The sequence below is a fragment of the Drosophila mauritiana genome, chromosome 3R, assembly GCF_004382145.1.
Source record: "Drosophila mauritiana strain mau12 chromosome 3R, ASM438214v1, whole genome shotgun sequence".
NCBI classification, from domain to species: Eukaryota; Metazoa; Arthropoda; class Insecta; order Diptera; family Drosophilidae; genus Drosophila; species Drosophila mauritiana.
The window spans coordinates 8451696-8477624 of record NC_046670.1 but is presented as its reverse complement, the minus strand read 5'-3'; the positions used below and the strand labels follow the sequence as shown (position 1 = coordinate 8477624).

At 41.6% G+C, this 25929-nt stretch overlaps 1 protein-coding gene across 1 annotated transcript in view; it reads right to left on the bottom strand.

Annotated features, from left to right (window-relative positions):
- Positions 1–13155: 13155 nt before the first annotated feature.
- Positions 13156–25929, bottom strand: part of LOC117143992 (sex determination protein fruitless-like) — a 30797-nt gene continuing 18023 nt past the window's right edge. Inside the window, exon 2 of the mRNA XM_033308939.1 lies at positions 13156–13644. Coding sequence (XP_033164830.1) covers positions 13349–13633 — 285 coding nt within the window. The 5' untranslated portion in view covers positions 13634–13644 and the 3' untranslated portion in view covers positions 13156–13348. The remainder of the gene's footprint in view (positions 13645–25929) is intronic.

The following is a 25929-nucleotide window of genomic DNA, read 5'->3' as shown; positions in this document are numbered from 1 at the left end:
AGTGTTACGCATGTGTGTGCGTGCGTGTGCATTAGTGTGTGCCATTTTGTAGCTCAACATCGGTCTGGGCCTTAAACTCGATCTGAGGGTTGCACTCCTGTATGGCATGCCATATTTTTAATGAAATATGCAACACTCAAACGCAGCGTCTCGTTCACTTGAAAAAAACAGTTCATCAAAAGCAAAAAATATCCAGAAAAAAGGGTTAAACTAATGGAGATCTTGGACTAGTGCTTAAATCTTGACTTTTGGAAATGGTAACAATAACTCATGAGTTTCGTTAATATTTGAAAATTTATCTATATAGTTTCTATTGCAGTAAAGCGAATCAGCAAACACTTTACAGCTCAGGGGACTGTGTAATTTTGTTTACTTCATGAACGATTCACTTTTGACATTCCGAGGAACATTCGTATTTAATTTCCTTCAGTGAGCAGTGACAACTCCCACTGGGGAAGATGAAAAACTCTCTGTTGGCTTTGGTCGGGGCCATCTATTTCCGTGTAATCATTCTCAACTTCCAGGGCGCTGCACGTGACTGTGTAAGCTGGCAAGTCAAGTGCTTGTGATTTGCAATTGTCGAGTCACCAGGCACACGCACATTTGTCTGGAAATTTTATAACCCCGACGCATATTACATTCTGCAGCGCTAAGTGACCCAAATTGTTGTCAAGCAATGTAATTTGTGTTTGCATATTTGCCTCACTTGCACTAGTGCTTTGACGCCCACGGTGCGTATGCGTAATCACTCGAAAAGCATGCATGTACGTATGCGTTGGCTCGAGAGCCAAATCTTTCACTGGCCATAGGGGCGTATTATTAATAATGCAATTAAAATTCCAATTGCACGCACACACACCAAGTGGAAGTGGCCGCTTTACGTTTAATTAAACTAATTCAATTGGCAAATAAACACCTGATTAATATTAAGCATACGCCGCCTGTGCAAATTAGAATAAGACTGTTATTTATTAATTGTATTTATTTGTTTTTATTCATTGTACGTGACAATTGGAGAACAAAATTAAAACTGGAACTTAGGGCAAGCTCCGCCGGACCACGAAGCCGCCGCTGCCGCTGGAAAGTCGGCTGAATGTTGCGTCAGCGTCTGCAACGGGCGGTCAGGCAGCTTGCGTGTGCGGGTTTCTGGCTTCGGCTGCAACTCCGTCGCGACCGCATCCGGCGTAGCAGCGTTGTCAGCAAACTTAAGCTTGCGCGTGTTAACTCCTCCCCTACTAGTTTGAAACGCGTCCTCGGGTTTCTTCCTTCCCCTTCTGCACTGGTACAATTTCCAGGTGCCCAGGAGGAGTAGGAATAGGGCGATCAGTGCTAAGCCGCCATACGATCGTGAAGATAATCCTGTTCTAAGATCCCCGATATGTCGGAGATTCTTCATGGTTAGGTCATGTAGAAATGGGAGGCTCAGATGTTCTCTGAAAAGGGTGACATTGACCACGGCTGACGTGGATACGGCAGGTTTCTTCTTCAGGATGCCTCGGTGGTTCACGTAACGGGTGCCATTTAGTGAGACGTAATCGTCGTAAGTCGCGAGGAATGTTCCCGCGATTATCTGTTTGTGTCCAGTGCTGTCCACTACATTCATAGTCGCGTTGTTTATTACTGCAATACCCTCTCCGATTACTATCACGGGCGCCAGGTGACCGGGGCGTGTGGCACAGTGAGCGACAGTTCCAGATACCAGTTGTTGAGCGCATGAAGTATCTTTTAGTCTTCTGCAGAAAGTGGTGCTCACAGTAGCAGCGCAGTCACGTACAGCGAAGGTCTTTGTTCCGCAGTCGGCCACCGTATTACCCTCTTCTAGATCTAATATTATGTTATTATGTTGGACAGGAAGGATATCTATTTTTTTACAGCTTAACAGAGGTTTGGGATATTTGATCAGAAAGTACAATAATTCAGAATTTTGAAAAGCTTTTATATGGGAGACCTCTAAAAGGTCGGTTATACTAGTATTGGTGAGTTGTTCATTTAATAATTCTTTAATGTCGATGCTGTCTAGTATAAGGGGGCTGATTAAATTTATTTTTGCAAGTGTAACAGTGAGGATTAGGTCCTCAAGGTTTGTAATTATCATTCTATTCTTTGCCAAAATAGTTGCATAAAAATGTTCGACCTCTGCATCTGGTTTCAAAATTGCATTGAGGGCCCTGGAAACGTCATTGAGTCTTGCTTGGAATTTAGTGTTGATCTCTATCTGCTTGCTTTCGGATTCTATTAACTGATTTTGTTTGAATTTTATTTGTTCCCAGTCATCAAAATCTGGGGTTCCTGCAATTGCCTTAAGGGCACTACCTATCATGTTAATGCTACGTGCTTGTCGGTGATGAACGGTCAGGGTAGTTATTAAGGTGGCTATGTGCTGTACGTCCGTTTTCAGTACCTGTCTCATATGGTCTTTGGGTAGTTTGTCTATTAATTTCCATGTCTCGTCGATGTAAATTTCGAACGATGTCAAGTTCGTCGTGTGTCCTAAATAAGTGTACGAGTCCCAGATTGTTACATCTCCGTCAACTATAGGTATGTAGTCCGCGTGGGAGTAGTCGTTGAGTCTCAATGTCGCTTCGGTCAAGGTCATGGTTGCTATTATTAAACTGAAAAGATATAACCTAAATAAAAATGTAATTAGTTAGAAATAGTTGTTATGATTTTTCAAATGTCAAGAGCCTATTTAAGATTGTCCTTATGGACCACCCTCCCTTTAATAAGAACCGTCGTACCTAGATCTGCTTCCACTATACCCTCTGTGAATAGGGGTGATAGTTTATTTCCTAGTCTCTTATTGTTTTTTATCCAAACCTGATCGCCTACCAAATACGACTTATAGACCCTTTTTTTATTCATTTGGTCAAGTGTCTTTTGCTGTGCTGATGCAATTTTTTCTTTGATCTGCTCTGTACTACCTTTGGAGGCTGCGTGAATTACGTCTATGGGTCTCTCGTTTGTCACCGAATGAATTGACCTGTTGTACTTTATAGTTGCAAAGAGAATGTTTTCGACAGTGTCCTCTACTTGTGTTTCCAACTTATAAGAGCGTGCTATATCCCCAAGAGTGCCATGGAACCGCTCGACTTGTCCATTAGAGAGACTATGCAAGGGTGGGGCGTTTGAAATCACGATGCCAAAGTTATTGCTGAGCATTGATTTAATAGTTTCTGAGTTCAAGGATTTCTCGTTGTCGCAGTAAATTGCCTTTGTTTCGGGGAACATGTTCAAAAGTTGCAAAAGTGGAGCTTTTATATCCACAATTGCGCGAGACCGTATAGGCTGTACTACCGCAAACTTGGAAAACTTATCGATGCAGGTTAGAAAATATTTACCAGCAGTGGAGTAAACATCTATATGCAACATTTCTCCGGCAAACGACGGTATCGGGGTTTTTCCTAATTCCTGCTTTCTTGGGTGCCGATCATGTTTGCTCATAGTACAAATTCTACAGTTTGCAGCTATTTCTGAAGTTAAGTGACCCATTTTTGGAAAAAAGTAGTCCCTAAGTATTTGTTTCGCATTTTCTTGGGCTGCTCTGTGCGCGCGATTATGTTCGGCCGTCGCAATTTCCCTCTGTTCCATTGGGTTTACAATGTCTGTTACCAAGTTCTTGCAATATCTAAAGGTGGTGGAAGGGAATGCCATAACCAGTCCGTGCTGGATAAAAGCCAGTATGGGTAGCTCGCAATGAATTGCGTTGACTACGTCAGCATTTACTGCATCTTTAATGCTTTGCAATAATGTGCTGCGATCAGAAAAATGTAGTATGTGACGAGTTTTTGCCTTAAACAAAATAAGCGTCTTCTGTTGGGGAATAGTTCCTTCTCTCAAAATAATTTGGTTCCGGAAACAATTCACCGGTTTGTCCGTGGCTTCAATGGTATACGTGAGGGATTCTTCGCTGTGGATGGTGGCGACATCCGAGTCTACTGAGTCCTCTAGTGCGTTGACATTTTGGCGAGACAGAGCGTCTGCTACCAAGTTCTCTTTTCCGGGTTTATAAATTATGTTTGCGTTGTGCTCATCAATGAAGGCTTTCCAACGCTTTATTTTGGCATTCGGGTTTTTGTCCGATACCGAAAAGGTTAATGGCTGGTGGTCTGTATGAATGTTAAGATTCTTGACACCATACAGGTAATTTCTGAGGTTCTTAAGTGCCCATACAATGGCGAGAAGCTCACGCTCATTTGTGGCAAAATTTACCTCGTTACCTCGCAGTGTTCGCGAGATCATTGTTATCGGGCGGCCGTCTTGAGACAGTACCGCTCCCAGTCCGCAGCCAGACGCGTCTGTTGTGAGGTCAAAAGGCTTCTTGTAATTTGGGTAGGACAACATTACATCTTCGGAGGCCAGTATATTTTTTAGCCTATCGAAGGCTTCATTCTGCTCTGGTGACAACTCGATTATCACCTTTCTTGAGTAGTTGGCACTTACTTTGCCATTTTCGCCTTTCAAGATATCTGTTAGGGGCTTTGCGATGTTGGCGAAGCCCGTTATGAAGCAGCTATAATAGCGTGCTAAACCTAAAAATGACCTTAGAGCGAATAGGGTTTTTGGTGGGGGAAAGTCCTTAATAGCCTTAATTTTATCGGGCGAAGACTGAATCCCGCCTCTGCACACTGTAAATCCCAAGTATTCCACGTTTTTTTTAAAAAACTTGGATTTTTCTTGAGACACCCGCATGCCTGCGTCCCTTAGATTTTCCAAGACCCACTCAATGTCTCTGACGTGGTCTTCTTTGGACTTGGAGAAAATTATTACGTCGTCGACGTAAACATAACATATCCTACCAATTTGTTCGCGGAGCACATCATCGATGGCTCGTTGAAAAATACTTGGGGCATTTTTCAGCCCGAAGGGGAGTCTACAATACTCGTACTTCCCGTTGTTGACAGAGAACGCTGTCTTTTTCCTGTCTCTTTCAGCCAATTCGATTTGGTGAAACCCTGACTTGAGGTCCAGCGTAGTGAAATACTGGGCCTCGCCCAAATTTGACAATATAGTCGAAATGGATGGGATAGGGTATTTGTCGTCGGTTGTCTTATGATTTAGTTTCCTAAAATCAATAACCAGACGCTTTTGTTTGTGACCCGCTTCGTCGATGCCTTTTTTGTCGACGACCCATATCGGGTTATTGTAAGGGGACTTTGACGGTCGTATTATGCCATTCGCTAGAAGTTGTTTAACCTCTGCATTGACAAAGTCAGACACGCCCTTTGGATACGGATACAGTTTTGAGTAAACTGGTTCGTCATCCGTTGGTATGGTGGCAACCGTATTTATGTTGTACGGTAGGGACTCGTTAACGTCCGCAAATGCCTTTACCATTTTTTTGATCATACTATCAAAAGTGGGTCTGATAGCAGGAGGGACATCTGCGTCATTAATTTGAATATGGTTCACCTGTTGACATTTAGTGAACTCGATTTTATTCATCCCATGGTCATGTTTAATGACGTTGTTTGTCAGATCTATTTGGGCATTGATCTGCTTTAACAGGTCAAGGCCAATTATGCCATCAAAGTCATTAAGTGACTCTAGCATGAAAAAATAGGACTTTACACCGAAAAGGTGGATGGGGCATTTCTGCTCGATCTTAGTGTGCCCATGAATTGATTTGACTTGGAAAGGGCTGTCAACTGACACCCAATGTGCCAGTTCGGGAAGGGGTTTTATATAATTTTTTGAGGCCCCTGTGTCTATCAGAAGTCTGATAATTCGCCCTGCAACCGTTCGTCTTATAAACGGAAGCAGGGAGCTTCCGCTAAAAAATTACAGCTTTCGACTTCGGACAAATCGTCCTCAACCTGTGTCGTTTCATGCTGTGACCGTGACTCGTAGTCACCGCTACTCTCTTCTTGGGGTAGATGATTTAGGTTTTGTTGGGTCCTCATGGACTGGTCGCCGTACCTTTGATTGTTCCAGTAACCCTGTGTGGGTTGCCTGGAGCGCGAGGAGGGATCCACCTCCATTGGCTCGGGACCCCGCCCTTGGGACTTTTGGTTGTTAAAGCGCTGTTTTGCGCTATTTGGGTTTTGCTGGTCATTCCTGTCTTTTTGGTTCCTTTGGAAGTAGGGATTCCTGTTTTGAGGATTTTCTTCCTTTGCCTGTTGGGCGTTCTGACGCCAGTTCTGAGACTTTTGCGAATTTTGTTTCTGGGGTTTTTCCTCAAGATGTCTTGCAAAATTTGCTGCGAAATAGCCTCTCTCATTGCTTGATTCAGCCTCTTGGGCCAGAGCTAAGGCTGAGGGGAGATCTATTGGTTGCGCCGGGAAGACTGCCCACTTCAGAGATTTTTTTAATCCTGAGACGAAAACGTGAAGCGCGTCGCTTCTAAATTTTTCGTTTAATATAGCCGCTGCGACGGAGTCGTGCGTCATTAGTGTTTTATTTGTCAATAGTGTGAGTTTTTTTTCGACTTCGTCGAAATATTGTAGTAGTGGCAAGTTGCCCTGCTGAAGAGTGCTTAGTTGCTGTTGGATAACGTGAACCGGTGTTTTGTCCGCGTATGTAAAATCTAACCTAGCAATAATGGCTTTAAAATTCAACACTGTGTTGAATGAGGCCAGCACAGCATCTGCTGGTCCCCTTACTTTGTTCCTGATTATAGCTACTGCCTGGTAGTGTCTTGAGGTGCCGCTGTATGGTTCGAAGACTTTATAAGCTGCGGAAGCGGCTTGCCTCCACGAAACATAGTTTTCTATCTTTCCGTCGAACTCGGGGATGGACTTTGCTACATCTAAGGGCTCATCGCAGCGGGTCCCTGGCACTATTTCAGCTTCCTGGAAAATTTCTATCTGTGGTGCAGAAACTCTAGCTTTACCAAGTTGGTTTGTCAGGGAGGCTATCTTTTCGTCAAATAAGCGGGCTTGTTGCTCAAGGGCTGCCTGCACTTTTGCCTCCATTCGGGCAACCTGTTCAGCATTCATTTTTTTTGATTGTTCTAAAGTCCGCTCTAAGTATGAGGCTATTAGTTCGTCGCCACTACTGTCGTCCGCTCTGTTTTGGTATTGCCCTGGACGCAGCATAAAAAGACTCAAATCGTTTCGGAATTAATTTTTTGTTTAAGCTTATAGATGCTGTTTAACGCTTTATTGCAACAGGCAGAAATTTATTTAAGTTTGTTTCTCACACTGACAGCTCTAAGTATTTTATTTACCTTATTCGAAAAATAAAAAATGAACATCTCACTTACATCTTTTTATATATGAAATTCGAACTTCGATCAAGTGGTGTGGTGGCCGCTGCGATATGCTGTTTCCCGTCGGCCGCTCGTACTTGTTGATTTGATTTTTTTAACTCGCTCAGCTTTTTGGCTGGGGTTCTTAATTTTTTTGTATTTGTTGTGTGCGTATTTTGCACTATTTTTGTTTTTGTTTTTTTTTTTTTTTCACAAAATTTGTTCTTTTTGGTGAATTCTTGCACTGTTTTTTGTGGTTTTTTTTTTCCACTAAATTGGTTTTGTTGTTTTTTGTTTACTTTATTAAATCATACCGCAACTCTTTGCTTTAGCTCGAAGAGTTATTCCGGTTAGATAATAGAGTAACTGTTCACTTGTTGATTTTGTTATTCACTTCACTGAACCGTACCGCGACTCTTTGCGTTAGCTCGAAGAGTTAGAGTAACTGGGTTACTTTCCGTGTGGGCGCCAATTAGAATAAGACTGTTATTTATTAATTGTATTTATTTGTTTTTATTCATTGTACGTGACAATTGGAGAACAAAATTAAAACTGGAACTTAGGGCAAGCTCCGCCGGACCACGAAGCCGCCGCTGCCGCTGGAAAGTCGGCTGAATGTTGCGTCAGCGTCTGCAACGGGCGGTCAGGCAGCTTGCGTGTGCGGGTTTCTGGCTTCGGCTGCAACTCCGTCGCGACCGCATCCGGCGTAGCAGCGTTGTCAGCAAACTTAAGCTTGCGCGTGTTAACTTGCACACAATGTGCACTCCGCACTAATTGCAAAGTCTTAAGTTGCAGACGGGGAATTATTCGCACATGCGGCTCTGGCCAAAAAACCGATTCCACAGACATTCGGTGCAAATAAAATGTAATCAGCAGTAAATCAAGTGCGGCATCAAATGCAGGTGAAAAGTTGATTTCTCACAATACAAAAGTTGATGAGTCAAGGGAGGGAAATGTCGAGTAAAGGGAGTCGCAGACATGGCCAAAATACATATGCGCTCTGGAAAATATTTGAAATTATGATTTGTGCCTTTGGCCACAGTCGGTAGCACTAGGAAACATCCTTTACTCATTTGCGCTTGCCACCATCATTGTTACCACACTTGGGTGACAACTTCACAGAGTACAGACACATGTGGAAATCCCTGCTTGCCAGTTGCAAAAGTTAATTATAAAGAGCATTTCGTTTAGTCTGTCCCAGGGTCTTAGCATCACCTTTTTCGCCCAAAATTTGTTTGTCTCTGTGCTTAAGCTTTGCTTTGAAGGCGTTGCTTTAATAAAATATTAAACAACAAGCCGAATGGCCAAAGTCGAAATCAAATTCATCGACAATTTGTTAGCAGCTGGACACAGATTTCTTGGCAATTAGTCAGAGCTTTTGGCGCAGTCAAAGATGCAGCTTAAATAGAAGTGCATTTTTAAAAATTCAAATACATTTTAGGAGATTTCTTTTTCATTTATTGCTTATGACAAACGAAATAAAACAGAAAGTGATACAAAAAAAATTGATAGCTTAATTGGAATGCATTTCTAAATGCCGCAATCAAAAAGTTTCTTTCTGACTAAGTAAACTCAACTTTATTAACGAGTAAAATGTATTTTCTTATTTGCACTATACCTATTGGTATATCAGTATCGAACAATAATATTTGTTTATAAGCCATGTGTTTGGACTGCAAACCTTTTAAAAGTTTAGAAACTTTCCTTTTAAATTCATTGGCGACCCTAGTTGAAACTTGGGGTTGACTTTCTCGATCCCGTCTTGACCCAAGACCCTAATGAGCCAGCGGTGGCAGTTTATGAAGTGCCAACATCTGATTCTTATCCAATTAGCGGGGGCCGACTGGCGACACGCTGCGTTTACGCCACGGAACAGACAAACTTTCCCCAAAGGACGTGGCAGTGCACTGAGAGAAACAAAACTATACACAATTGCTCAAATTACTTCGTTAAACAAAAGCTATTGTTCAGACTGCTACCAGTGACTACAAATAATTCAGAGGAACAGAAAATACATTATATATTTTACTCAATAAAATCACATAACGAACTGCGTGCTTTCACATTTCAAGTGTTTGTAAAAAGCTACATTTGCAGGCAAATAATTACTATAGCTTACAAGAACATTTTAAAGTGCAAGCACTGTGGTGAAACAAAAACCTGCTCTTTGTTGTTTCCTGGCATAAAAAGGGCCAAAAAACACTTAAGCACACAAAAAGTTGAGCAGTTGCACCAACAGAAAACAGCAAGTGGCAAAAAGTCAGCTGGAAAATGTGTTAACAGGTTAGAGCCATGGTTGAACCACTGGCATGGATTTATCCAGTTTAGTTGGCATTTAGCCCTGTTAACTGATTTTCTGAATTGTGATTTATTGACTCGGCTTGAGCCCCAGGTGTTGGGTGCTTCATTTTTCCCAACACTTCCGCAATTACTGGCCGACACTCCAAATTGTTTGCAGCAGGTCAATAACAATTTTGCCTCTATTGCCGGAGTTTCCTGCCGGATAAGTGCACATAATTCGAACGGAAGTATCTCGGTTGCACAATTTTTAATTACAGGTATTCAGCTGGCCATATCCATGGGCGATTCCTTTCCAGATAAATGGCGAGAGAAGGTAGCCAGGATGAGATACGCACTTTTCGTACAACAGGATGCTGGCTGCCTTGTTTGCAACCCCCAAACAACATGGCTTAAACGGAGGGACGCAACTTCGGAGGAAACTCCGGTCTTTTGTACTGTGTCCTGTGCCAGTTCCACAGTCTGCTGCATTCATTAGACCTGGCCAAGTGGCGCTCACAGTCTCGGAATTAAATTGCATTTACAGGCGCACCTCTGGAGCTCCTCCACCCGCTCCGCTCCTTCGTGACTCCTCGGCTCCTTGGACTCTTTGCGCTAATGGTGTAACATGACTTGGGGCCATCGCGCCATTATTATTATGGTTATTATGATTACTCTCGGCCTTCAGCATTTCATGCTGCAACCTTCTTAAATGCCACCAAATTGTCGCTTAGCCTGGCTCTTGGCTGGTCGAAAGCAAGCCGGCCGCTGGCTTAGTAAATGAAATGGGCTGTATTTAATTTAAGCAAAATTAAGCCATGGTAGAATGCAAGTATAAAATACCCCCGAGTAAGATTTATTAATATGGCAAAGCAGAGTGCTTCTTAACTAATTAGATAATTAAGAAGGAGAACGACTAGGTTGTTTGTCAGAAGGAGAATATTTTTTAAATACACTTAAAATTAATGATGAATAGAGATTAAACTCGTATAATAAAAATTCCAATAAGGTAAATTTTCGCTTATTATAGCTTTATACCAATTTTTTGTTATGACCAATTATACGCCAAAATGATTTGTGCAGCCAGCATTTTATTAACAGTGCCCGTGGCGCAGCCATTTGGCAAATTAGCATGTTTCGTCCATCGGGACACCTGAGAAAGCCCAGTGATTTTGGCAGTTACATGTGTTACTTAATCACATGGCGGCTGTAGCTCCCTGAACAGGAAGTGCATGACCAGTGTTGGCAACATGCCATGCCACACGTCACAGTTGCAAGCCTGGAGAATTGAAACTTGGCCCCAAGTTGAGCAGAACTTTTTCAATAAATGAACATGTTAACATGCCCTAAAACCGAAATAAGCAAATTTTTCACCTCACTGGCAAGGACTGCGATTAAAAGAGTTTTGCTATTTAAATAGTTACGCTTTCCAAATGTATTATTTATAGCCATGATATCTACTAGCTATGTTTATATAGTAACAGATTCCCAGATAGGAATTTTATGTTCAGCCGAAACCATTTCATATTAAGTGATTTTAGCAGGAATAGAAAGCTAAAAAGGTATATGCATTTGGAAGAAATATTATTAATAAAGCTATATATTTGATATATGTAAATGAAAAATGTAAATATCAAAAAGAAAAGTAAATAACCCTCCTTGCAAATGAGTTTCCCATGTGGAAAATGGCTTAATTCGAGCATTTTTTCCTGCCAGGTGTGACCACAATAATTGGCAGAACTCTAACGAACGTCTAGCATGTCAACTTGCCATTGCACCTTGCATATTTAAGACGCTTGTTGAGACATTTCCGCTAAAATTGATTATCGCCCAGCGGGGCATTAAGTATAAAGTAACGCGATAGTCGCGAGGAAATTCCTAGATTTAAATTTCCACGGACCGGCCAAAATAATTGCTTGGCCGTTTTTGCTCCCCCTCGATTAAGTTGCATGTGTAACTTGGCTTGAATGTTAATCTAACGAATTCGGTTGCATGTTCCTTCGGCTGGAGTTAGTATTGCTAGTTTTAGTTTCCATTGGAATTTACGGTTTGTTATTTTTCGTTTGGCATGCGCAAAATGCAGCTAAGTTAAATTGTTCAAGGGGCCTACTGCCTGATTGCTACGGATTGTTCATCACTTGCTTATCACATGCATCATCGGCGATCATCGGTTGCAACTTGCGAAAATCCGGAAATGGGCTCTATGCCGCCCGTCATCCAAATGCAGTTGAATTGAGTTCTAGGTGGGATTCACTACTTTGGACTACTACATTTGGTTAGTCAGTGGCTAGGGCTTAAGGCTTAAGGCTTAAGGCTAAAATTAAAATGGCTCTTCACTTACCGCGCCAGTTGGTGGGGATTTTGTTTTGTGGGTATGTTGATTGAAGTATTGGTTCTTTTCTATGGTTACTTTCTTTTAGAATTATGAGAGAGAGAAACGTTGGCTGACTAACTAATTAATAGAAGAGGCTAATGAAAGGACTAACTTTAGGTTGCCGGGCTTTTGAGGGCCCAGTTCGGGTTGAGTGTTGATTGAAGAGCAGCTCCTCCGGCCACGGGAATGTTGATTGATGATATTCTCTTTCGATCTGGGGGGTTGCTCCATCGTCACATGTCCTCGAATTCTCACAGTTTGCTTGATATTTCGCTCACTTGAAAAGTGTTTGCCTTACAATTGCTTACGATTACGAACTACTTAGTGCTACACTAGATGGGCTGGCCAATTGAGCTTCAATAGGGGTTTCTTTACAGTTTGTACTCTTGGTAATTAATTTCTGCATTTTACATGGGTGCATATCTCGCCGTGGTGCTCGGTCTATGCCTAGGACTTAGGGCTACTAGTAGTGGTTAGGCATAAACTAACTGGTATACAATATGTGTTTAGTTGCGTTAACTTGTAATTATTGTTTATGGTATTGCTTTGAAAGAGTGTTATTTAAGCTAGGCAAAATTCTTGGTTTTCAATTTACGTATACTTCGATATTAGCAAAACCCGATATATCTACTACTTCTGGGCTAGTTGTGTTTAGTTATTCTAAGTAAGTTGTGGGTAGCTTGTGGACCCTTTCGTTAGCTGTCTTTATCTACCAAATATATATGCAATTGCTTACAACTAACTTTCCTGGCTTTGGCTATATAATACTATATGTTTATCTCAGTAATATTGTAGGGTGTTCGACTGAAGGCTTAATGTATAGTATTATTTTGAAAAGAGTTTCTACTTAGTTATTGTTATTGGATTGCTTGAGTTACGTATACTTCGAATACTTAAGTCTAGAACGGTACAAGTGCTGTCTGAAATGCTCTGCCTTAAATCTATGATATTCTTACGATATTAGCATTATGCTATGGAATATTAATTAGTTGGTGTTGTTTCTTGCAGTTAGTTTGCTTATACATACTAGCGAAGGAAACATAATACGTATTCTAGTAGTTTACATTTTAATATTCGTGGCAAACACTTTTAGTTAGTGATATTATTTCTCTCTCTATTTCTCTACTTTAGATTTGCAATTGATGGGATCAAAGTCCATTGGTAAGGTTTAAGAAATGAAAGCTGATATTTTACGATTAATTGGCTAATATTACTTTAATCTACGTTTACTTTTGGGCGTTAATAGTTAAGGGCATTTTAAACTCTTTCGAACTAACGTAAAAACTTTAAAATTGATGTTGACTCTTTTTGTTTTTCTTTTTTCGATATTTTGTTGATTGCAGACATAGCAGAGAAGTGTTTTGATGTGTGTTGCTGATGATATGCCAATGTGAATTGGCTTTTGTTTTGGATTTCTCTGCAATTCTTTGCTCGTCTTCGATCTGGTGTTAAATTGCCCACTTTCTCTCTTCCTCCCCCATTTCGTTTTTACTCTTTTTCGCGGGGGAGGCTTACCTAGGGGATGCGGGCGGAAGCGGAAGCGGCGGCGGCGGCAATGGCGGCGGCGGTGCCCGCACATCCGTTTCGATGTTCCGCTTGTGCGGCGTCTGCAAGTCCAGGGCCGCGTAATGCGAGTGGGCGTGGCCGTGCCCGTGGGCATGGGCGTGGCTGTGCAGGTGCCCATGGCCGTGAGGGTGGCCCACGCCCAGCGGCGACTCGCGTGGCCGCAGAGTTGTGGGCGGTCCGCGGAAAAGGGCGTATGGATTGCCAAAATAATCCTGTGACGTCGCCATCATTTTGGCTCTGGCTGAAAGCACACAATAGGTGGTAAGAGAAAACAATTAGCTCGCAATTGACAAATTATGACAGGGCTGAAATTAAAAGCAAACATTGGGCGATTGCTGGCATGTCAATAAACCATTTTTATAGCCTCTGACTAAACGATGGCATTTGGACGAATGCACTTAAAAAAGTTTAAATCTCTAGAGCATTTGAATTAAAAGCATTTGTTATGATTTTAGATGAATCTTAGAGTTACTTAGCTATACTTATTTAGCTTAGCATTATCATTCAACTTACTTCATAGGAGGATACTTCAAAGATGAATATTTATTGGTATGCATTACATATTTTTCTTGGTGAAGTTATAAGCCCTTTCTCGCGAAAAAATCACCTCATCGCCTTTGTGGCTGTCCATTCATGTTTTTTAATTTAATAGTCGTGTCATGTAAATGGGCCCCGCACGCGACTGCATTTAATTCCGGTTGTGAAATGAAATTATTTTAACATGTTCGTCGTGATTGATACTCTTACCCTGCCCGTCGGCAGGCAGGACCTGACCCTTAACCCCCAGCTCCCCAGCCCCCAGCCCCTTGCTCACCCAAAGCGATCCAGATGCAATACACATGTCGGACACACCATAATTGACAGCAGAGGACATGCCAGCAGCGGACTACACATGTAATTAAGTGCCGGCTTGTCGCTTAAAGTGCCGGCCAATTGCCACGAACGCGTAACGAGGCGACAATGGCCATCGGCCTTTGGCGTGGGAAATATCAGATTTCAGATAGCCGGGAACACTTCGCCGGCCAGCCACGCATGGGATGAGCCGAAGACAAGTGCCTCCTAATTGAGCGATAAAAATTATTAATTTATACGATGCCGTTTATCTTCAGTGAACAATTGTTACCATAAATGGCTTTTAAGCTGTTTATCTGGTAAATAGTTAATAAGACACAACAGCTTATAGTCAGAAAATAGTACGATATTCTAATAAATTTGTAACTATCCGGACTCAATTAAACATGAATTTGATGAGAAAATTCAGAACAATTACTTTTAGGATAAATATATAAGTAAATATATATATGATATATAACAAATATATCTTATAAAATGCTAGAGAGCTGTATAAATAAATATACTTTAAAAACAATTACTTTCAGGTAGTTTAGATAAGCCCAAAAATTCTCCTAATTGAGCAATTAATATATTAAAAATTACATAAAGCTGTTTACCTTCAGTAATCATTTGTTAAATGCGTATTAAGCTGGACAATCCTATATTAACATTTTAAGCTTATGGAGATATAATAAATCATAAATCATTCAAACACATTACAAAGCCTTTGTGATAAGCATGACACACTCAAAAGGCTTCAATGAGAGTATCCAAACCGTTTAATCGTTATTTGATAATGCAATTATCTAATTACAAATCATGATCAAAACAATTACATTGTACCATTGCTTCCTCATCAAACGCAAATTCCTAATATTCAGCAATCCCAGCCAACATTCTCCACCGGCTCATGTAAACATAAACGGCTCATTATTTCCCGACCATCAAATCGGCCAACACTTGAAGTCACTTGCAATTAAATGCTTACACTGCGGTCCGAGCCAGAGCCCCGCCCTCGAAACGCCTTACGCCCACTCGTGTGGAGCCGACTTTACACACTCGACGTGTTTACGCAATTTCCAACCAATTGGCATCAAGTGGCAAACACATTTAGCCGCATTTCGCAGGATTCCCGTCTCGAAATCCTTTTCCCAGCCGCAATTATAACGCCCGAAAAGGGAAAATCAGTAAGTGCTCAACGGTGTGATGACCAATGCAAGTTGCAGATTTTTTGTTTTAATGAACTTTTCCTTCATCTTTCCCAGCCATTTTCCACTGCTTTTCCCTTCCTTTTTTTTATATTTTTGCATAATTTAACGCGACAACGACAGCTCAAGTGCTGACTGGTTTTCTACCTGGCTGGTTGGCTGGCTGACTGGCAAGACGTCGAAATATATACATATACAGCAAAAAAGAAGGAAAACCCAGTCGATGATGGTTGCTTTTAACTTTTGCATAATTACGTGTAAGAAAGGAGCATTTTCCGAAAGTAAGGGCAGGCAGCTGAAAACTTTACATCAGCATACGGATATCGGAAATCTACGTGAAAGCTTGCGGCACGCACGGTGCGAATTGTTTTAACTTACTTGGCTCAACTTTTTTTCATGCCACGCACCGCGACACTAATGGCGCCCCCCAGAGTGTTGTTGCAGCAAAGGGACTGGGAAACGCGGATTGGAGGTGGCAGTGCACCTGCCCAAGTGTCCAGATGCGGTTGCAATTCTAGCAATTTTAATAAGTAACAAAGTCAGTTTCGTTCTGAGATTATACAACTTTATGAAGATACAATGTTGAACATACCACAATTAGTCACATTTTTGGGTAACTCACTCAAAGCTAGATTATATTTCATAGTTTGTGCATTTAAAAAACCGAACTACACTCCTTGATAGTCTGCAAATATGCACAACCCACATAAATCTCAATAAACGACAGCCAACACTATTATTTTGACGGCCACTGTATGTACGCACCCTAACTCTCGAAAGTGGAGGAAATGTGGAGCAATAGCGTCAAGTGCACGCAGTCTAGTGCACTGCATCGAGGATGAGGACTCCTGGGTGGCAGTCGGGAGGAGTTCCATATACTGCCATATGCGGCAATATAGGCCAGACGTCGTGGGCCGACCAAAACACCTACGCGCAATGGTGTCACCTACTGAACTGAGCACTGAATTCCGAGCGCTAAGCGTCGAGATTCAAACGCCCAAAGCCAGTGATGACAAAACAAAAATGTTTCGGAAACTAAAATTTAAGAAAACTATACTTATTTTCAGAAATAAATATAAACAGAAATGAATCTTTGAAATGCAAGCTATTTTATATGGCAGTAAATGTAGTAAATACTTTAAAATTAAAACAAAAATCGATGCTAAATGTAAAACAAACTATTCCAAATTAATTCAAAATTTATTCAATATTTTTTAATATTGTTTAGTTGGCAATTAACTAATTGCTTTGGTGAAATTTCGAAGTTTTTGGTTTCTGTAAAGGTTTAGGTAAGTGGAAACTCTACAAACTTGCATCTCGTTTATTCTCCCTAATTATTTATCCATTATTTTTAGTGATTTAAAGCCAAATTGACAGAGCTGCTGACTAGAATGCCCGTCGGAGTGTTTGGGGTATCAGGCAAAGTAATCTCTGCTCTGGAACGCTTTTACAGCGCTGCGCTCAGGGGCTGTTAATGAGTCAAGATATGATGCATTTGTGGGTGTGTGGCTTGTGTGAGTGTCTGAATAAGTGTGCGTGTGTATGTGTGTGCGTTGTCCTAAGTGCGTTGGCGTCAAGTTGAAAGCCGCTAGACGGCAACAATGGCGGCGGACAACAAATGCCGACGGTTTTTGTTGCCTACTTTTGTGCGCCGCTGAGACTGAGAGTTCTGTTCCCAGAAATACACTCCTACATCCATTTGCATATATGCACATCCATTTTAATGACTAGTGATGAGGTTCTTGGAAGAAGAAAGTAGTGAAAGGGGAAGCGAAATTTTCAAAATTTCACGGTCCCCATTATATAAATCCAAATAATGTTTGCTATATTTTCCTATATTATTATTGCACATCTAGGAAGCTCCCACTCCATTTCTAAAGTAGTTAAAACAATTATAACAAAAACAGTGCTCGGTAGTTACCAGCTTGTCCAATAAAGTGCTAACTAGAGGGCATTAAGCACGCCTATCAAACTAATTGATTTATATTCAAATAGGCGTGCTCACGCACTCATCGCAAATTCGCTGTTGAGACGCACTCGTTTGCCGCCTTTGTTGTGGCATCGATGGAATCATTTACCCCACAACACACGCTGCATGATGCATGATGAGTTCGCTGGAGGGGAGCGTGGCACGGGCGGAAATATAATAACTCTGTAAGTTGTGGAGTGGGAAAGGGAAAAGGGCCTGGAGTCGCATATTGAAAGTCCCCCTTTGGCACTCATTATGCATTTTGTGTGAGTTGCAATTAATTGAACCACTTGGTATACTGGCTGCAATTTGTTCAGCATGCGACTGGGAAAGAAGTTTGCTATCGCTTAAGAATGCCATTTTTTTGTGTTTCATTATAATTCCTATGCTGGCTGGTTTTATTTTATTTTCGAGTTGGTTACAAAAACTTCTTTGTTGCTTGCTATCAGCGAGTGCTTTGCAACTTTGGCTGACTTTTGCCGAGGCGTCTTGCCATTTTTTGCAGTAACTTTTCCGGTGCTTCCACTCGGGGGACGTTTGCTGACCCGAAGGAGGAGGAGCAGGCAGCCTGAAAGATAATCCTTTTTCCGGCTTTATTGCTTTATAGCGCTGGTGACGCTTTAAGACGCAAATAAATTGAATTTGCGGCCAAGACAAATCTTCTTAGTCCTGGCTGAGGCACTGAGCAAAATAAATACCAAAGGATATGCGGTACTAAATGGAACTTTTCTCCCCCGAAGAATTTTCTATAGTCATGGCATATAAGCAAGAACCAATTCAGAATATTTCTTTAGTTTCAAAGAAGTTTTTAATAGCTAGTTTTGCTTAGTTTTTTTTTAAAAGGAAATACAATTTTCTCACAGTACCATAACTTTGGGGCAAACCCGCCAGCTGTGCACTTGTTTAGTAATATGCTTCATTTGTTAGCTGATTTGTGCAGTACCTCCTCCATTAGCTCCTTTTGCCATCGAATGACTGTTTCTTTGTGTTTCTTTGGCCGGGCGACTTTGCTTGCCAAATGGCTTTGAGTGTTTGCCCTCTCGACTATTTGATTAGCCGTGCTGGAAATGTGATTTTGTTTTTGTTATTACATAATGCTCAAAGAGGGAGAGAGAGAGAGTGAGTGCACTTTGGGGGCGGGAAATGCTGATACCCCACACCGAAAGCCCCACTTATGACAATTTTTGGACTGCAGTCATGTGCGTGGCAGGCGATGGTGCTGTTCCGGTTTGTTTGCATGCAATTCCGTAAAGTCCTGTGCGTGCATTCAGGTTATTCCGCCAGCTCAGGCGTTTGACATGAAAAATGCATTTTATTGGGATTATTTTTATAACGTGTCCGACCTCAGGGTCCACGCCGCAATTAAATCGGGCGTCATTAAAGCTTTCCGCGTCTCGTATGTGTGTGTGTGTCTGCTCAAAATGCAAATTCAATTAATTTTACATTTATGCTTAGTTCGGGGCGTGGCCTTTCGCCAGATTTGCAGTCAATTTTCGCACTTTTTAATTCAATTTCTCCATTTCGTGGATAAAAATATTAAGTGTCGTCCTTTGTGCTTTGTGGCCTGGTCGCTGTTAATGGCCAATTATGTGCTGGGCTTTCAGGTGGGTCTGCATATGTATGCATCTGCATATCTGCACATACTCCTACATGTCCATTTTGGCACATGTCCATGGGGCGGGATCTACATCGCGGTGTTGCACAAAGTGCCGCACGTGCTCGCCACTCCAACTTTGCGATTTCATCAGCAAACTGCGGCCGTTGCAACACCCAACGCCACCTGGTTACTGTATTAGTTTATAAATTCAATTGTTTTTGTAATGCAATATTAGCCAAGCACAAAGTGTTGCCTCGTTTAAATGGCACTGGCTAAATGACTTTAAAATAAGCTGGTGACTTAGATCATGGTCGAGATATATGAATTTAACAAACAGCGAGTAAATAAACTTTACTATGGTGAATTCTGTTTGCATGCTATAGAACTAAGCTGATGTAGCTGATTTTAAAATAGTGCTTAGTTTTTTAATTTAATACAATTTGTATCTTTCTGATACATATTCACACACCCAAGAATGTTGCATCCATGTGGCATCTTGCAGTGGAAAATATATATATTTCACATTTAGTTTATACCACTAAGATCAGTTTAATTAAATGTTTCAAAAGCGCTCATCTCAAAATAGAATCTAAGTGACGCCATTAATAAAGCGCTTCTGGCAAATCCGCATCGGAATTGGCCAGATATTGGTGGCCACGCCAGTCAGCCGCTCACAAATGTGGCAATCAAGTGGCGGCAGCCAGCGTTGAATGCTAAAACTCAAGCCGTTACTTGACTTTCAAATTAAGCGAGGGAGCTAAAAACTTTTATCGATAGACGCATGCCAAAGTTTGACCATTGGCAATTTGTAAAGACTCGCAGCATTTACAGCTGTCACAGTCCGCACCAGGGTTTTTTGGCCAACTCGTGCTGCATAAATAAACTATTACGCAGCCGGAAAAGTTTTGGCCAGCGCTCCGGCTGGGAGTTAACCAAATATAATCTGCACTCGACCGGACAACATATTCAATTCGTTTCGCCTCTTAAAACGATTTACAGATATTGCGTGTGTAATTTATTTCCAAGTGCCAAACTGTTTACAAGCTCACTGAGCCAGAGAGCAGCTCATTTAACATGCTGATGTTCAGCAGCTTTTCCGTGAATCACTTCGACTTTCCCCCCCTTCGATTTTCCCCGATTCGCAGTTGTTGGCCCGAAGGAAGTGGCATTACATGTTGCCACAACTGTTGCCATTGAAAATCATGGCTGTGCCCTGTCTGCCAAAGCCTTTAAACTCTAGCATAGTCTTTAATCCTGATTTAAGTGACCCCGAATTGGAAATGTTATCCGCACATGTGTGTGTTAGCCAGCAGCAGCTGTCATTGGTATTGGGCTATTTCCGTTGCCAAGAAATGGTGTTATTCTTACATTTTGACAAGTATTGTGAATTTATTGTGTCTATCATCAGCTATTTAATTCATAATTAAAAAAAGAAACTCGTAATATGCCAAATAAATTTTATAATTTAATTTTAGGATATATTCTTACAATTCTGGGTCAAAAAATATTAATTAAAAGAAACAAGTCAAGGAAAAATATAGAATAGAAATAATTATTCCTTAATTATAAATATGTTACTTATGACTCCAAACCAAAAACAATCTGTTAAGGTTCCCTTTAACGTCATGCATACAAAAACAATGGCTAAACTATACGTTCCCACCTTTAATTGAGCACTTAACCAAGTGAACAATTTCCCTTTTTACAAAATTATATGCATGTAAACTTTTCCAGAGATTGGCAGGCCCTACTGATGAAATAGTCCTGCTGTAAAAAGGTGCACCGTAGTACTTATGCATTGTAAAATATGCATTAATAGCAGCTGCCTGCGAACATTTGCATTTATATGGAATACCTTTTGTTTTGCCGGAATTTGTGAAATGCAGGCACGTGGCTAATAAACCGCAAAGGAAGTGCTGCCATAAATAAGAATGCCTGCATGTCGGATCAGCCATTTTGCCTGGGTCCTTGTACTTGAATATGCGTAGATGTGTGTGCTGGAAGGATGTGTGTTTATTGTGTGTGTTTTGGATTGTGCGTGTCAGCTGGCGAATTAACACGTCAAGCGGCTTCTGCATTGACAGCTCCCAATAGTTGCCACATGCCATGCGGCGAAATGGGAAGTGCCTGCTGTTTTGGACAGCGTGCGAGTGGAGGTCCTTAAAGGGTCCTATTAGCAGGTCCTAATGGGCAGACATGGACGCATGGGGACGGATATGGGATAAATATAGTGAGGGAAGGTCTAGAGTATATACCGTCTAAAGGTTTCACTTTAAGGGCTGAAACTACCCTTCTTAGAACGTTCAATGGGCAACGTTGCGTATGAGTAATTTCTGTAAGTCTCGCAAATATTTAATTGTTCTTTCTCTTACACACAATAATTAGTATATCCTTCGTGAAAAAAATCGATTGAGTGACTAATTTGTAATGCAAATGTGTGGTTGCACTTAACAAGACGCTACTTAACTTTTATCCGGAAGTAAAATGAAAGGAACAGAAAGTTCGAGCCACATATTGACAAGGCAATTAAATTTTTAATTACCATGTGTGCAAATAGTTGGTGAACTTTACGTTCCGCTGTACAGACATTAAAAATTATTAACAGAATTAATGCGAAAAGTTGTCGAGAAGACAAAGGCAAAAGGCGAAAGGCAAAGAGAGTGGCCAAAACCACAAGAAGTTGGCCCCGACATCAAAGCAAACAGCAGACGGAATCCAAGGCATCAAACAGACAAAGAGCCGAGTTAAAGTTTCCGGCTGTCGCTTTTGGCGCCTTTTTTGCACACTCTTGGCCAAAAAAGAATGGTGCGCCAGTGTTAATACATTATTCATGTGACCAGCAGAGTTTTCAACGCGCTGTCCTGCCATTTTCTTTAAGAGCTTCCGGCAATTATGGGGCGTCAGTGGGTAAACTTTAAATCGATCCGATCAGCAATTCATTGAAACTTAAATAATGTATGCCCTTTAAAGCGGAGAGTAAAATGTTTGAAAACCTTTCAATTGAATATGCATCATATATGGAAAACAGTACGCTTTGAAATATATCAAACAGAATTCAGTTGCATCGTCTACAATCTCTTAATTAAATCTAAGCCAGTTTATAAACACTCCATCTAAAAATGTTAAGTCAGTTATCAAGATACAAACAGGCACGCATTCACTCCATTCTTCACACCAGCAAAAAGCCGGAAACATGAATAAATTCCGTGTTAATAAACATTCATGCCCGCAACCAAATCAGATTTGCATTTTTCAAATATTTTACAAAACTAACCAAAATGGCAGCTAAATTGCACTCTCCCACGCATTCGCACTCGCTGCCGTCCATACAAAAATGCATTGGCGTGGGGCGTTGGGCAGGGGGCGTGGCTGAAAGGGGGGTTGGGGGGCTAGGAGAAAGGTAGGGAGAGAAAGTGACATTGCTAACTCGTGGATGTCGACAACGCTGGCGGAACGAACGCCGCTGGCCAAGCTCAAAATGAAAGGCACGCGCCTGCCAGCGAGGAAAAAAGGATATCGAAAAGGATATAAAGTTTTAGAAGTAGTTCGCTGGAATATCCTGAAAAGATGGAAAGCTAAAACCACCTATTTTTTGAAAAATTTAATGCACATACATGTGAATTACACCATATATCATATATCATATGTATTCTATAGCATTTCTTTCTTTTATTATAATTATTTGAATTCCTTTTTTAGTGTAAATATTATTATTAAATATTATTTATTTTATTGCTTGTAAGCGTTTTGGTCTAGTCCATGATATTTAAATGTACCCAACCGAATAGGGTATAAAATATATAGGAGAACGAGCACGAGTTGCGAAGTCTGGCTGACTGACGGGCCCAGTGCGAATAGAAAATCGAGGGACTGGTGGGTGGGTGGTTGGGAGGGGGTGGCAAGGACGGTAAGGAGGCGGAAAAAGCGGCGTGTAAATTTTCCAACTAAGCCACAGCGAGCAGAGCGACTGACACTCGCACACGACCAACTGAAACCAACTCAACTCAACGCAACGCAACGCAACTCAACTCGCTGCTCGCGCCGTATATCTTCATTAAAATGCAATGCATCCTTGGGAGAGCAATGGGTCCGCTGCCCCACCCCCGCGTCTCTCTCTCCCATGGTCATGGTCCCCAGCTCGTCCTGCAGGCCCCTGGTCCCTGGTCACTGGTCCCTGGTCCCCGATTCTCGGCTCCCAATCCCCAAACCTTCAATCGTGTAAGCGTCCGCGCGTGTAATGACAATGGCGCGTGGCTTTGACTTTGACATGGCCGCCGGGCAGGACTTTGGCAGGACAACGCAGGACCAACACCATCGCCTCCCAGCCCGACACCATATTTTTCAAATGCAATGCCCCGTGACCAAAGCTGCGGCTCGACCTCTCGCATCAACACGTACGTAAAAGTCAAATCAACTGGAGCTGTAAAATTGGAAGTCCGCCGTGATAAATCGGAGTATGGGTATGGGCATGGCCATGGGCTTGGGCATGGCAAGTTGTCGAGCTGGAAGTTGTGACTGCGGATGAGCAGCATTAACGAAAATATAAACAAACATCTAGACTGGCAGCTAAAAGCAGCCAGCACCTTATAAACTTTAAATGGAAAACAAGCAGAGGCTGGCAGTTTGGCACTGGAAAAACGGGTAGGACAGCTTTTAAGAAAGTTTTGGTAATACATCAGATAACATTATCATTACAAATTTGTTATTTAATAAATCACAGTTAATTGTAAATACATAAAATCCCTTATTTGTCCTATCACATACATTTCAATACTTCATATTTCCATTATCTAATTCAATCAATCGATATACGTTTAATTAAATTGCTTAAATCTAACTGTTAGCCTACCATTTCAACTTTGAAATATATTGAAGATGTCCTTATTTTAAATTATTTCATTAAATTATTTTAAATTAAAATGAAAAATCAAACTAAAATGCAATTTCCTTAAAGCAAAGTTTCCATGATCTTCGACTTGATTTTCCTCCCGGTGCTGGGAAAACTGGAATTCAGGGAGCTGTGAAAGGGCGTGACATGTGGTAAGTGCAGCAGGAGCTGCAGGAGCACCAGCTCCAGAAGTACTGAAAAGGAAGCCAAAGCAAAAGGACGAGAGCAGTTCGGTTTCAGGCAGCCATCATAAAATGATGCGCCCACAAAATGCACATCCACATCCTGGCTAGGTGTAAATCACGTAGCACTCTGACGCCTTTTACAGTGCCAGTTGTTTTACCCACAATAAAATTGAAAAGCAGCCAAAACAGCACCAGCAACCAGCAACAACGAAAACAACAACATTAACAACGACAACAACAACGATAACAACAAACAGAACATCAACAACAACAACAACAACATCGACAACGACAGTAGAACGCAAAAGTTTTAAAAGTAAAATGACAAGAGCACGTGCGACCTGTTCGGCGGTAGTCGAAATTGAAGGAGTTCGTTTACGTCGTATACCTTGACTACACTGTAAGAAATTTGGGAAATAACATTTAATTTATCTAGAATTTTGGCCCTAAAGAAAATCATATTTAGTTGGCTTGTAATACACAGAAACTTCAAGGGGGATATATAATATTTCTAATTCTCTGAAATGATTCGCCATAATTTTTTCACCGTGTATGCTTCCCTTTAATGCCCGCCCGCTCGGCCCCCTTTTCCGACTCTGGCTGAGTTATGGTTAGACATCGATCTCCTGGGAAGCCCAGTGCCAGAGCTGACTTAGCCCGGCTAAAGCTTCGTTCCGAAAAAGTTTTTGCATTTCTCGTGCGGCTCATTACAACTCCGTCAGAGCAGTAAAAAACACTCATATCAGAGCAGAGACTGCACTTCCTCTCGACTTTCCTCCAACCGGAAGTTTCGTTTCGCCCACGCAAAAGCAGCACACATACCATTACATCACTCTCTATCCTTAACACCGGTCCACGCGCCGAGTATTTTGTTTATTAAAATTAAGTGTCATAGAGCTGAAGAGCCGAAGAACAGTGGTTTTGGCTGCTATTTGTTTATATCCATATTAAAAACTCTTAGTATAGTAGTTAGCACTTGGTCTAATACAATCTTTAACTGAGTTTTAAAGAGTAACGTTTACATTAGTCCTACAAACATTTCTATTACTATCTTTGCCTGCTGGATTCTATGTAGATTAATGTTTTCCAGGTCTATTGATTTATCAATTTAAGTACTAGACTAGACTGGAATGGAAATGGCAATTTGTTATGTCTTAGTTGTTTGTTTACCCGAATGTCCTTGATGTTTCTCTAATCCCAGTGACACTGTGCGTCCAGTGAGCAGCGTCCTGAAATGGAGCATCATCAGCTAAGACCACCAGGTGGTCCCAGGACCTTGGACTCCTGCCGCCCAGCCTTTTGTCGTATTATTATTACTGCTGTTGCTGCTGCCTGTTGTTGTTTGTCGCCAGTTGCTATTAATGCCGCACAGCAACACCAGTAGCCCCTTCTGCAACCTGATGCACACTTTTTACGAGCTGCACACGCACACGTGCCGGAAAGTTTCCAAGTCCTGAGGTCCTGGGGACAAGGACACTCTGTCCAGTGGCCAGTGGCCAGTGTCCGGCAGATACGTGCCTTTTTGCTTTGCCATTAGCCTGGTAGAACTGCGCCACCGTGGCAACATTAAGTGATATTTGTTTTACATGAAAATCAACTCCTGTCCGCTGTCCCGAACGGAGCACTCGAATTCCTCCTGGCTGCTGTTAAATTTAAATTTCAATTGAACAATTGCAGAATTGCAGAATTGCGGAGTTGCGGAATTGATTTGCTAATTGCATTGCCGTCGCGTGGTTAGTTGAGCTCATCATGGTTACTTAGGGGCAATTTTAATCAATCATCAATCGGTGAGTGGATTTTGAGGCGTTGAGCCTGCGTTAAATCCAGCAAATCCATAACTAAACA